The 14,651-nt window shown below is 31.7% G+C and overlaps 1 protein-coding gene across 2 annotated transcripts; it reads left to right on the top strand.

The window, feature by feature from the left end:
- The first annotated feature begins 627 nt into the window (after positions 1–627).
- Positions 628–3,215, top strand: LOC111996724 (protein BUD31 homolog 1). 2 transcript variants are annotated; one of them, XM_024028725.2, is made up of 4 exons: positions 628–773; positions 2,149–2,253; positions 2,362–2,549; positions 2,915–3,215. In XM_024028725.2, the coding sequence occupies exons 2-4, from the start codon at positions 2,160–2,162 to the stop codon at positions 3,068–3,070; spliced, it is 438 nt and encodes a 145-aa protein (XP_023884493.1). In that variant the 5' UTR covers positions 628–773; positions 2,149–2,159; the 3' UTR covers positions 3,071–3,215. The 2 variants fall into 2 exon arrangements, with proteins under 2 accessions (XP_023884493.1, XP_023884492.1); XM_024028724.2 differs by having other exon boundaries at positions 629–773; positions 2,152–2,253.
- Positions 3,216–14,651: the final 11,436 nt, after the last annotated feature.

Here is a 14,651-nt window from a genome sequence, read left to right on the forward strand (position 1 = left end):
ACTCGAGTTTTAGACATTCGAGATGCTAGTTTTCAACATTGTTTTCAAATGTGTCAACTAACTAAATTTTTTAATATTTAATGTCATTTGGAAATAAAACTCCTAATCTTGCTTATGAAAGTAGAACAACTATTCTTGTAAAGATCAACAAGTGTAAGAGTAGACTATATTTATGATGGAACATTTGGATACAACTTATTGTTGGTGAAAATACTGTAGCAAAATAATTTTTAAATGTGTAAATAGTACCGTAGGATCTATTTTTAATATTTTTTAATACATGAACAGTGCGGCTACAGTGCATAAACAGTGCGCTACAGTGCATGATCAGTAATAATTGTCTTCCGCATAATGATTTTACTGTTCATGTGTTGAAAAAAATAAAAAAAAGTTTCGAAACGTGAAATAGAAAATACAGTCACAACTTTCAATGTTATCTAAACACATACATAATGAAAAAAAGTAGGTGGAATTAATTCTCATTTCCCACCCCAAAAAAAAAAAAGTCTATAACTCTATATTTTATATGTAAATAATTATACTTTTAAAATAAAAAATGAAAAGTTTCAAAAATAAATAAATAAATAAATAATGAAAATTTGAAAACTATACATTTAAAAAAAAAAAAAAAAACCCTAATAAGGAAAAAAGAAGAAGAAGAAAGAAGGAAAATAATTTGGTAAATACCCTCTTCTCTTCTCTTCACCGCTACTCAATTCACTCCTCTCATACGTACGCAGATTCCAGCGAAAAAAGTGGGCTTGCAGTTGAAGGTGTGCTCTCTCTCTCTCTCTCTCTCTCTCTCTCTGTTTCATAGTTCTCTTCATTCAAATTTTAAATAGGGTTCCGCGTTTTAATGGATCCGACACAACACCCAATCATCTTACTTTTGTTGTTGTCTTCGTATTTCACTTCCATTTACCATCTACAGAGGTTAATTTTGGTACCACATAAACTATATGTTTTTTTCCCCCTTAAATTTCTTCAAATGTTAGGTCATGGATTAATAGTTTGAGAGATCATCAATGCTCAATTCCATCTGTAATGTCACTTTGACATGTAGGAAAGATGAGAGTGACTGATTAATTTTCTTTTGCTTTTGGAAAAAAACAAATTGAGCATTCTGGGCTTGTTGATAATGCAAAACCTTGATTGAAGGTGCACCATTTGTATAAAGTTTCAATGTTTGGGAAAGTTAAGCTGAAGAGTAATTTAATTGAGTTGTGGAAACTTCTTAAGTGATTCAGTTTCTAATTTAATTTTCTTGGTCTGAAGTGATTTTGTAGTTGAGAGATTTGGGTCTATTTTGATATAGAAATGGGCAACGTATGTTGGACATTTTATCAAATTTAGATTGCTAATGGTAATATTTAATCAGCGGCACGGGTTAGGTCGATGAGTAAGTAATACATATTATGTGTTTCCTGGCCAAGCATTAAGAAGTTCTGGGGTGTATTGCAGTGTAAACAGTGGTTATTGACATTAATGATGGTTGCACGGCGCTATGAGAGTGAGTGCATGCCAGTTTCAGAATGGTTGTTGACCAATGGTGTGTTATAATTTAATGTAATTAGGGACTTAGAGCAGGCTTTATAGGAAAATAAAATATCTTGGATGGTTTTGTAATATGCATATGAGAATAGAGGGATCTGTGGCTGAAACAGATGTAAAGTTTCCTGAATAACCTCAATTCATGTTGTTCTGCCCATGGAAGTGCTGAAACTAATTGTTGGCATGATTTTGTTTTTGATGATTTGGAAACTATGGAATGTGGATATATGATGTAGTATGGAAGATTGATTGGGTGTATAAAGTTGGGACTAGTTGGTTACTTGGTTTAGCCCATCACATGTATGAAAAGAAAAAAGAAAAAGAAAAAAGAATGCATGAAGGAAGTCTTGTTAGTTGTTACTTGTTACCAAAACTTTAATTCAGAAACAGTCGGTCGCTTTTCACTTGCTTCTAATCCAATATCGTGACAAATAAAGTTTGTGGTAGCCTTTAATTTTTGTTATAATTGATTTATTTATCATTACAAATGAAATAGATATATTTTAATAAGTATATACATCAAGGTTAACTGGATGTGCAAAATATTTAATAATAAGTAATAAATATTCAATTGAATGGCATTTAACTGTGAGGTAGTAGGTGGAAGAATGCCGAAGGTTAAGACCAACCGTATCAAGTACCCAGCTGGGTGGGAGTTGATTGAGCCTACTCTTCGTGAACTAGATGCTAAGATGAGAGAAGGTTGATGACATGTTTGATGCTGTTATCATCTTGATCTAGTAAAGTTGTTTCCATTCTTTTTAAACCTTTTTATTCTAAAGGTGCTCTAATCTTTTGTTGGTTTGGCAGCTGAACTTGATCCACATGATGGCAAGAGAAAGTGTGAAGCATTATGGCCAATTTTCAAAATTGCGCATCAAAAGAGCCGCTACATTTTTGATCTTTACCACAAAAGGACTGACATATCTAGAGAGCTGTATGAGTTCTGCTTGGATCAAGGTTATGCAGACCGCAATCTAATTGCAAAGTGGAAAAAGGTTTGCTACAGAAATTCAATATGAAAAATGTAGTATATAGGGCATTTTTGTAATGCTGAATATAATCTATATTTCCTAAGGCTGGACATTTTAAACTATTATGTTTGAAACAGTGAGTTGAAAATTGAAAAAATGTTCCCTGTTTTGTAATGTAAATCAAATAAAGATCTTATATTTGGAAATATATTTTTTTTCTTTCAAACTAGTTAATGTCTTTATAAATGTCTGCGCAATGTACATAAGCTTGGAATATTTGCTTTACTTTTGACTTGGTAATTGTTAATGTTTTAGTGGAAAAGAGTGGCACCTATTTAGTCCATTATTATTTAGAAATACTCTTAATCGGTTTTTGCTCTGAACTGCAGCCAGGATATGAACGTCTTTGCTGCCTACGTTGCATACAGCCAAGGGATCACAACTTTGCCACAACTTGTGTGTGCCGAGTTCCGAAGCATTTGAGGGAAGAGAAAGATGTGGAGTGTGTGCATTGTGGATGTATGGGTTGTGCAAGTGGGGATTGAGTGTTTATATGGCATTCAAAGTTATGAGTTTTCCCCTTGCCACTACCTAGTTGCAACTGTTGTAGCTAAACTATTTATGGTCCTGAATGTATGACAAACTTATTATGGTAGCTGAAATTAATGACTCTTTAACTTGTGACTGTGACCACCATGAAGCAAACGTGTTTCACTGTTTCTAATCTTACAGTTGACAGAAATTGAACATGAATGCTATCTAAAGCTGGTTTGACAAAAATTATAGTCCTATTATCCAAGTTCTTTATATGTATGGTCAGATTAAGCATTCTTGTACCAACTTAGTATTTCAAGCATTGTCCTCATCAGTTTCTCCTTCCAATTTCCAAGCTATCAGGTGGCCCAATTATATGAGGGTAACGCTACAAAGACAACATTTTTTCACAACTATTCTCGACTGAGTTGGTAAGTTGTCATTGATCTCATATGGGCCCACCTTAACGATTTGTATCTTGACAGTTCTGAAATATGTTGTCTCTGGACTTACTGATAATATAATGAATAAGACGGTCCGATATCCTGAGGGACTTAAAGATAGGTTTGAAGTTTGATGGATTGATATTTTATATAGTAGAATTATAATTAAATATATTGCTAGTTAGAACTAGCTTATTTTCTTTCATTATTTCTACATATTCTTCAAGAATTATGATATCTTGACTATACAGTTAAACCTCCAATTTTGACCTTTGACTTTGCTTAAATACTCTGTACCTTCTTGTTATTGCACTTGCTACTAACCTGTCTCAGTCCCCAATCAATTTTGTTAGGGTGTGTTGAATACCGCTTATTTTGTTGAAAACTAAAAATTGAAAATACTGTAGCAAAATAATTTTTAAATATATGAATAATGCCGTGGGACCAATTTTTAATGAAAATTTTGTTGAAAAAAGAGGTTTGTAGGTCACATGAATAGTGCATGAGACCCATTGGAAAAGCTGAAACGTGCTGCTCAAAAAAAAGAAAAAAAGAAAAAAGAAAAAAAGAAAAAGAAAACGTAGACGTAGACGCGCAGCTTATCAGTTATATCCAAATGTTACCTTAGCGTGCCTTTTTTTTTTTTTTTTTTTTTTTTTTAAAAAAAGAAAAAGAAAACGTAGACGTAGACGCGCAGCTTATCAGTTATATCCAAATGTTACCTTAGCGTGCCTTTTTTTTTTTTTTTTTTTTTTCTTGGTGTGAGGGCTTGGGAGGATTTATTTAGCCCTAGTCCAAGTGTTGGGTCATTGTCACTCAAGCCTATCTATTTTGATTAGCTTGGAATAAGGGGATTAAGAGATATGGATACCTCATAGGTGGTCGCTATAACTTGCTAAGTATCCACTTTTTCCCAATATCAATGGGGCTAGACTTGAGGTAACCTATCCTGTGGATTGGTTCAGTTTGCATTAATAAGCGGGTCAATTATCTAAGCCAAAATAATAGTGACAAATTAAAGATTCTGTGAGGAAAGTAATGCTTACGGTAGACATTTTGATGCAGAAATATGGGCATCCTTGCCTTTATTTTCAAAGTTACATACTTTCCATGGCATTTATATATGATGAGGACATGTCGTGAAAGAAAGATTTAGGAGACAGATTAATATACAAATTTCATATCATTTTTTATTTTGACTTTTTGGCGTGAGGGTGCGGTCGTTTAGGGTTTGCCAATTTCGACAGTAATCAAATAAGACCCAGTGTGAGCAGCTGACAATTTTGGACAATAAATTCTGTTGACAATTTGATCAGTCCAATTTTTAGGATTGGCATAAGTAGTGTGGTCACAGTTTGGACATCTTCAACGTCTAGAAGAGAATTGCTGTTACTTGCATGCATAGCCTTGCGTGGACTACTATTCCGTGGTGTGTGTATAGAATAGGAAATTGCATGATCCAGATTGATGTTGATTGCTCATGCCTCATGCTAGATGATGCTTATGGACATGTTAATTAAGATAATGTTCACTTGCTTGCTGGGCTAGGAGAAGTAAAATTTTGAAATTTATTGGTAATTGCTGATGAATATTGATGAATAACATCTTTTCTCTTATTCTAGTTGTATGCATTATAGTTTTTGTTTTTGCTATCACTCATTTACATTTTTGTTCTTTTTACCAGTATATTTTCTACTTCAGCTTTCTTGTTTCATGATGAAGTGAGAAATGCCCTTGACCTTGAATAGTATTTCTTTTTGTCCTTTTTTTTTTTTGGGTTCATAAACAATAAGGGGAGAATGAAATCATGACGTTACTCCATAAATCCATGATTTTTGTTTATCAATAAAAATGCCTGATCTTGTAGGCAAAAGAAGTCCTTGAATGCACTCAGTGCCTGTCTATATCAAAATCATATAATTGAAGAAGTAAGTCCGTGTAAAGTTTGTCAGCTGAGATGGTTAAAAAAATTTCTCCAAACCTTAATTATTGAGAAAAAACTCTGGTCTTGCAACCAAAAGTCCTTGCGTGCATTGTCACAGAGTGCTTGTCTACATCAAAATGACCTACATTTTGCACTCAAAATGACCTCCTTTTAAAGAAGCAAGTTTGGTCTTGTTTCACAATTAACAAACTTTGATAAGTTAATCAGTTGCTTAAAAATATCTCAAAACTAAATATTTCAAAACTCCCGGAATCAAGGACAGGGATTTCTCCACATTAGATATTTTGAGCATGTTGTTATTTAAATGAGACAAGCTTTATAATCATAAAAACATAATCTCTTAGGACTTAACTTACGTCCAGTGCTCTCGTGCCCTACATAAGACACATGTATGACACATATCCTAAAATAACTATGTGTCGACTCAGTGTCTCGTCCAGTGCACATAAACATTGGATAGAAGCTTAACTTGACCTCCTATTTTTAGGCTTGTACTTTTCAATTATTTGAACAATTCAAGTTACTTTGTGATTGAGCTTCAATGCTTCAAAAAAGTAAGCATATACTGCACTTGCCGGGCCAAGTTGGTTAAAGTTGCTACATAAGGAAGCTGTGATATCAAATATATTTATTTTTAATGAAGTTTTATCTGAATTTCAGGTTCATCTCACTGTTTCTTTGACAAAATCACTTGGACAGAGTAGAGCTCTTAAGGTTTAGCCTTTGTTGACTTGATAAAAATATTGGAGCTCTTGATTAATTTTGGAAATGCATTGTAGAACTAAGTACCATATATATATATCATATATTATTAATCAATGAAGAGAGGTCATGGTACAGCAAGTGAGGTTGGTATTCCGAAAATGGCCCGGCCCAAACTGGAACCTAGTCAACCTATGACAACGCGGTGCAAACTACAGAGGCAAAGATCAAAACAAAGACCTTCTAGATTGGACTCAAAATAATGGGTTTTGGCTAAGTTATGGATTTTCCAGGTCAAAGTTGGTGTAATAGCATCTCTCCTTTAAACAAGTGTAAAATTCTAATGGGGAATTTTGAAGCAATTGCATGTGTTCCCACAATCACTTTTTTTTTTTGAACATTTCCACCATCACTTGGTTAGTGATTACAATTAAAATATTATGGTGATAATAAGTTTCTATGACTTTGTGTCTAGTGTGAGAAAAAAGGCTACGTGATATATTTTATATATTTATTTTCTCCTTGACCTTGGACAATCAATGTTTCTAGACCGGAAGTGTTTTTTTTTTTTTGCCCCTGAAATTTTGAAACCAGTAGTTAGCAATTACTCACAATAAATAAGTAATAATCATGGTCCACGACATTTTCCCCCCATAATAAAAGCAAAAGAAACATATGTACAAGAATTACATTCATCCTTGAAATAATCATTTTCATTTGAAATGAATCTATTTTGTAGTTCAAATTAAATTTTACAAATTTAAAGGAGTTTGATAATAATGTTATTTAAAATTTTAAATAAAGTGATAGCTTGTAGCCTTGTTAAATCAATTAATAAATTCTGTTGTGGTAAAATAAATGATTTGAAGTTGAATTCGGCCTATCAAAAATTTGGAATTGAATTTGGCCTATATTAAAAATAGACTCACTGATATCTTAGCCTAAAAAATAAAAAGCAATAAGCTTAAAGTGGATCATGATTCATAAGTTTAAAATCAATTTAAAAAAAAAAAAAATACAACATTGCTTTTGAGATTTCTTAGGTTGGCCCACTTTGCAATTTCTTTGGCAATACTGCAAAGATTAATGTTTGAATTTTTTTGCAAAACTTGATGTTGAGGGGACACTGGACATTTTAAGTTGATTACTTTCTAGAAATTTTTTTTTTTGGGAGGAAAGATTACTTTCTAGAATTGATATATTGAAGTGAATGTCCAAATTATTCTTCCTTCCATGGACCTTTTTTTTTTTTTTTTTTTTGGGTGAGAAAAACCTTCCATGGTCCCAGATTCCAAGTCTGGAGACAATTTATGATTATGTAATCTTCCCCCTACGTTACTTAAGTTTATAAACCAGGAGTTACTCACAAGTCACAAGGACCACGGTCCACTATGGTTTTTATTTTTCAAATGTAAATGCTCTTTTAATTGCATGGTAATTTTTTTATAGTTTAAAGTTTAAACCATCTCCTTTGTTTTTACATATAGGTAGTAAAGTTTTTTTTTTCCTCACTTCACTAGAGACTTTGTTAAAAACTTGAGATCTAATTGAAAAAGTTTATCAACCATCCCACACCTACATCACCCAATCAAAAGTTACTTGAAATTTTGTGTTACATATTTTTTCCTAAAAAAAAGTGTTATATATTGTTAAATATATTAACAATGCAATATGTTATACCATGTTGTATATGCTAGAGTGGATGTAGAAGAGGAAACATAGAATAGAAATATTGAGAACACGAGGGTTACATGATTTAGCCTTGTCGACTTACGTTTACGGATGAAACTCTTAAGAGTTACATCTTTATTATGTAAGAGTGTAGTACAAAACCTATGTTATAATGAACCATATATAACATGAGTATATAGAGGAGACTAAACTCTAGATTACTAGTACAAGTAAGAGTGGGTTTGGGCCTATTACATTGAGCTAATATGTCTAATATATCTCTAACATATATTTTGTGTTACATATTTTTTCCTAAAAAAATGTGATATATTTTTTACTCAAAACTTACCCCTCTAACTTGACTATTAAAGTGGTCTCTACTTTTCTAGGTCATACTTCCTCAATAGGTCATGTTGTAGTTGCCACAATCCGTAAGAGCATCTGTTTTAGCTGGAGTTTTGATGGTTATTTCCGCTTACATTTTTCATTCACCTACAAACTCCATGTCTTTTGGGGAAGAACTACCATCAAGAACCATAACAATGTCCATCCCACCATAGCATAACGAGAAGGAATCACAAATTACACCCTTATCAATAAGTTGGCCCACGGCATTGATATTACAAACGACCAAAGTTACCAAAGTCATGATTCCACCAGTTGGACTATAAAGGTCACCGTTATATTCATTGTAGCAACTGAAAATAGGACTACGGCTTAGGTGGGAAAATTGGGCTTTTGGCTCCTAATTTACAAACTATGTAATAAAATGCTGCTGTTTTGAAACCATATAGAAAAATATCCATGTTTTTGAAACTTGATTTTAACAAAATAGAGTTATATGTAAAACTTGATATTCTCAAAATTGAGTTATATGTAAAACTTGATATTTTTAAAATTGAGTTTTATATATATTTTTAAGTGGAACTCGACATTAGCAATGTCAAGTTCCACTTAAATTTTCCAAAAAAAAAAAAAAAGTGGCAATGCATAGAACTCGAGTAGTGAGAGAGTGAAGGGGAAGAGAGAAGAAAGAAAGAGGAGTAGAGAGTGAGATAATGGGTTGAATTTGATGGAAGATTATGATTTTGGTATTAGCAAAAGATAAGAGGAAATGGGGAGATGTTTGATGAAGGTGAGAAATAAGGCTAGCCATGAGTATAATGGTTGGGTTTTGCTTATCAATTCTAATTTTTTATTTTTTATATTTTTTTATATGTGTTTAGAAAAATGAAGATGAACACATTCTCAGAGAGCGTTAGAGTTTAGCCAGCTTATTAGCCAACGACCCTCTAATGCTTAAGTCAGTATGTCATAATAATCTCTAAGAGCTCTAGAAGTGTGAGAGTAAGAGAATTTTACTCATGTCTTAGAATGGAGAAGGTCAAGCGTTTATCTAAAGCTAATCGCGTTTCCAAGAATTTTAGGCGTTTCTCTTGTAAGGTGTGTACTAGGGAAAGTGGGGTTAGAGCATCTCCAGCAGACTAGCCAAACTTTTGTACTGTTTGGCTAATGAACAGTAACATTTAGCTTTTGCCTACCCACTTTTTTAAATACACTTTCAACAGATTCTCTATCCCATTCTCTATCTCATTTAAATATTATTTTTTTGAAGCAATTTAAATATTATTTTTCATTAATTATTTATTCTTTTTTTAATAACTACACATCTTCCAACATTTTTTTTATACAACACATCATTATTATAATAGAAAAAATGTATTTGAAGAATGAACAGTAGCCCATCAGACTTGATGGGTTACTGTTCATTAGCCAAAAAAAAATTCATGTTTGTTGAAGTTGTTGGAGCATCTACAGTGCACCTCATTCTCCAAATTTTAGCTACTAGAGTCGGATGCCCAAACTGTTGGAGATGCTCTTAGTAGGTACAAATTTGTAGGAGAATCTTTAGACGTGATGCGTGAGTCTTTCTAAGTGGAGATGATGGACTGGAGGACATGTGCAAAGGTTGGGGAGCTTAGCTCTCGTTTGGAAGGAAGGAATGGAATGAAATAGAAAGGAATGAAAAGAATAATTTTAGAATATTTTTCCATTCACTTGTTTGGAAATTTAAGTGGAAGAAAATGAAATAAGTAGGAGGGAACTAATTTATTTATACTTGAGTTGGCCTTTTTTTTTTTTATCTTGTAGAAATATTACCTATGAAATTTATTTATTTTCCATAAAGATGAACTAATTTACTTGATTAGATAATCATTATTTTGCATGTGAATATAGAGATTATAGACCACATTTCCTTCTTTCTTGGTTCCATTTCCCTCTATTGTAAATGACTAAGAGGGCTAGAAAATTCCAAGCTGTTGAAATTAAGCTTGATGCTAAATCCGTGATCCTCCTTCCGTCAAACAATGGTGTATCTTTTGCAGACCGTGCACCTATTATTTGATAACTGTAGGAATCAACACTACTATAGGGAGATGAATGCCAGTGCTGATGCTCTGGTTAGACAAGCTGTATCCCTTCAACAAGTTTTTTGTCTCTTTTAAACTCTCTACATGTGGAGTTGTCTTATCTTTTAATGCATGACCTCTCTAATCTTTGTTTTAAAATATATATCCCTTTAACCCAAAAAAAAAAAAAAAAAAAAAAAAATCAAGGGAATGAGTTGGACCCACAAAATTAATAATAGATTGCGAATCGCCGCCTTTCAGGCCAGCTTTTCAATCTTTGATCCTTTTACATTTACCATCGATCGATGAATGTGATTGGATTGGGGGGGTGATGGATGAAGTTGGCTAGCGAGGAAAAGTAGCCAATCATGTCTTCGCTGGCTTTGATTTTCTAGAAGGCGTTGAAAGTAGTAGTTTGGTTTTGCACCTTCTTTCACACTCATACACGGAAATGGAAGTTCCCATAGTCATATTCTGCGCTACTTTTTTTTTGGGCCAAGTTTTGCAAAGTCAAACATGCATAGGAGATATTAACGTTTCCCTACTTTTTTTTGTTTTTATTTTTATTTTCTACACTCTCTCGCCAAAAAGGCAAGGATTGAATGTAATACTCATTTTGATCCAATCTATTTATAACTTGCGTTAAAGATGAAGGAAAATAAAATAGTTCTCATTTTTATTAAATATTTGGAAGTAAAATTTTTTTTTTTTAACCATCTCATTTGAAACCTATGATGTCCAATCTATACTAAATTACTAATTGCTTTATTTATTTATTTATTTATTTTTAAATTTTTATTGAGTCCATATACAATAGTTACTCTTTATCATTATAAAAATTGATATATTTCTTTTGGGTATAACTAACTGTATTTACCTCCATTTTTTACTTATTTACTAACTGATCTTTCTCATTAAAATTACGTTTGATTCAAAGAAAATTGACTTATTCTCTCCTATTTGAGAATTTATTTTTTTAACAAATTATTGAGTTGGTTAGAATTTATTAAAAGCGAAAATGCTCACAATTATATGGTGGAGTAAGTCTTTTAGCAAAAAATAAAAGGAAAAAAAAAAAAATACAATTCGTGGATTAAGTCTTTAAGCAGACACAATAAGAATTAAAAAAAAAAGAAAGAAAGAAGAGAAGAATGGAATAAGTCCTTTTTGCATTACTCGTTGCTCTTTATTAATTATTGTTTGATATTATTATTATTTTTTTGAAGATTTTTGATATTATTATTATTATTATTTTGAACAGTTGATATTATTATTATATCAGTAAGACAAGAATTATCTAATCTTCTTATCAAAAAAAAAAAAAGAAAAAAGAAAAGAATTATCTAAGAGCATCCATACTAGATGTGCTAAATGTGTCAAATGCCAAATATTTGGCACATTTGACACACTAAACACCAAAAAATTCTCTTTAACAGATTTTCCAAATCTTATAATTTTTGCCACATATGAACAGTATCGTTGCATTTTGCAACTGTACGGATGAGAATGCTAAAAAAAAAGTTTTTTATTCATTCTCTCTCATTCTTTTTGAATACTAATATATTATTTTAATGTGTAGTAAATATTATTTTGATGTATAGAATTGAATGATAGAATATCTAATAAATGAAATATTGTAAAATAATATAGTAAAATAATAAAGTAAGCTTTTAGTGTGGTAAAATAACATTTTTTTACAACTTCTGCGGTAGGTGATCTAATCTTAAAATAATAGTATATTATTAAGGAGCGTACGGAAGGCGTGTTGGCAATAAGGGACCCACGAAGTAGCCAATAGAAGCGTCGGTCTAACCTTACGTGGATCTAACACAAACAATTTTGTCCTTCGTCAGAAGCATCCTAGTATTCCTCACCGTCCCCACTTTGGTCAGAAAAATACAACACTCATTGGACCATCCTAACTGTACTAACACACGCTTCACAGTATTTAATACATTAAAAAAAAAAAAAACTAAAAAATAGCACTCCACAATGTGAACAATATGCTCCGTTTCATATCAAAGAAACTTTCTGTCAAAATAATATGAGAAATGATATATATTTATAATATTATGACAATAAATTATGATTGATTTGTGACAAGCTATTATTGATAAAAAAAAATTAGTATTGAATTAACCAATAATAACTTGCTATTTAAAATTTATTTTAAAAATATTATGAAAATATAATGAATTTAACGCTTTTATAATTATAATATTATTTTAATAAATATTCTAAAAATAAAATGAGAATAAAAAATGTAAAGCAACATGGGATACCAACTTTCAACGTTCTTATTAGTTCACCCGCGGTGGTAACGGCAGTATAGTACTCCCACTTTGACCAACACAAAAAACATTAATAAAAAAATAAATAAAATAAAATAATATAGTAGAAAATACCTCCCTCTTCTTCTGCTACTCTATATAAATAAACCTCTTCGGCACTTCCTCACAAATTAACTCTCTCTCTCTTTCTCTACGTTTTCCCACGTACCAAACAAACACAAAAATTCAAAGCATGAACAATACATAGATTCATTTCATTTCATTTTTTTTTGGGTGAACTCTGCTACAAGAAAAAAGGCTTGTTACAACAAGAAAAATTGTAGGGACTTAAACATGGCGGCGGCTGCATTGGCCGGAGATGACTTGTCAAGGCAGACGAGTAGTAGTAGGAGGAGTTGGCGGTCCACGAGTGTGAGGGAAATGTGGAATGAGCCGGATGTGTTTCAGAGGAGCGGAAAAAGAAAAGAGGGAGAAAAAAGAAAGTCATAAAGGATGAAAAAGAAAATGAATAAAAAAACTATATATATATATATATATATATATATTTTTTACATTTCAATCCGTACTGTTTTATCTTTGGAATGGTATTATTTGCCTGTTGTAATTAAATTATGACATTTGGAATATCCCATGAGATGGATTTTTTGATATTTGATGTGTCAAATGCCAAATATTTGACATTTGACATACCTGATGAGGATGCTCTTATAAGAGAAATGATATATATATTTATAATATTTTGACAATAAATTATATTTGACTTGTGACATATTGTTATTGGTGAAAAAAAAATTCAGTAGTAGGTTCAAAATTAGAATTTAAAATCAATAATAACTTATTATCTAAAATTTGTTTCAAAAATATTGAAAAAATATAGAGAATTTAACGTTATTATAATTATAATTTTATTTTAACAAATATCCTAAAATAAAATGAGAATAAAAAAAATGTAGGGCAACATGAGATTCCTACTTTCAACGTTCTAATTAGTTCACCCACGGTTGTAACAGCAGTATAGTACTCCCACTTTGACCAAGACAAAAAACTTAAATAAACAAATAAATAAAATAAAATAATATAGCACAAAATTCCTCCGGCTTCCACTCTATATAAATAAACACTTCCTCACAAATTAACTCTTTCTCTCTTTCTCTACGTTTTCGATAAAGAGGCTTCCGACTTATGATAGAGTGAGGACAGGGATGCTGAAGAAAGTGATGAGCAATGGGAGGGAGGTGCATGGTGAAGTTGATGTCACAAAGCTTGGCACTCAGGACAAGAAGCAGTTGATGGAGAGCATTCTTAAGGTTGTTGAAGAGGATAATGAAAAGTTCTTCAGGAGGCTCAGGAACAGAACTGACAGGTTTGCAAATTCTATCTCCATTCTTTATTGTACATGCGTGTGTTAAGAACACAAAAAACGTGTAATCCAAATATATGATTTTCTAAAATATTAATTCAATTAAAAGTTATTAAGCAGTATAATATTAAGAAAAAGTTGCATCAAGTATAACTTGAATACTTGATCTAGTGGTTTGTGGTTGGTTTGGTTTTACAAAAGTAGAGTAACACAGACCCAGGTGTGGAAAATAGTTCTAGAAAAACAAAATAAGAGTTGGTTCATTCTTTTGCCTTGTTTGGTTGTTAAAAAATGGTAGGAAAAGGAAAGAAATTGAAGTATTGAGGCTTGTATTTTTACATCTTTTTGTTTTTGTTTTAAGAATATTATTAATTTTTAAATTTTGTTGGAAACAGGGTAGGAATAGAAATCCCAAAGATTGAAGAATTCTCTCTCATTCTTTTTGAATACTAATATATTATTTTAATGTGTAGTAAATATTATTTTGATGTATAGAATTGAATGATAGAATATCTAATAAATGAAATATTGTAAAATAATATAGTAAAATAATAAAGTAAGCTTTTAGTGTGGTAAAATAACATTTTTTTACAACTTCTGCGGTAGGTGATCTAATCTTAAAATAATAGTATATTATTAAGGAGCGTACGGAAGGCGTGTTGGCAATAAGGGACCCACGAAGTAGCCAATAGAAGCGTCGGTCTAACCTTACGTGGATCTAACACAAACAATTTTGTCCTTCGTCAGAAGCATCCTAGTATTCCTCACC

The sequence above is a fragment of the Quercus suber genome, unplaced genomic scaffold (assembly GCF_002906115.3).
Source record: "Quercus suber isolate HL8 unplaced genomic scaffold, Cork oak 2.0 scaffold_540, whole genome shotgun sequence".
Taxonomy (NCBI): Eukaryota; Viridiplantae; Streptophyta; class Magnoliopsida; order Fagales; family Fagaceae; genus Quercus; species Quercus suber.

What these genes read in the sequence shown, in the direction of transcription:
- LOC111996724 (XM_024028725.2), top strand. Translation starts at nt 2,160, where the DNA reads ATGCCGAAGGTTAAGACCAACCGTATCAAGTACCCAGCTGGGTGGGAG. An exon ending in AGATGCTAAGATGAGAGAAG is followed by an intron (nt 2,254 to 2,361) that starts GTTGATGACATG and finishes TTGGTTTGGCAG; the next exon opens with CTGAACTTGATCCACATGAT. An exon ending in TAATTGCAAAGTGGAAAAAG is followed by an intron (nt 2,550 to 2,914) that starts GTTTGCTACAGA and finishes TCTGAACTGCAG; the next exon opens with CCAGGATATGAACGTCTTTG.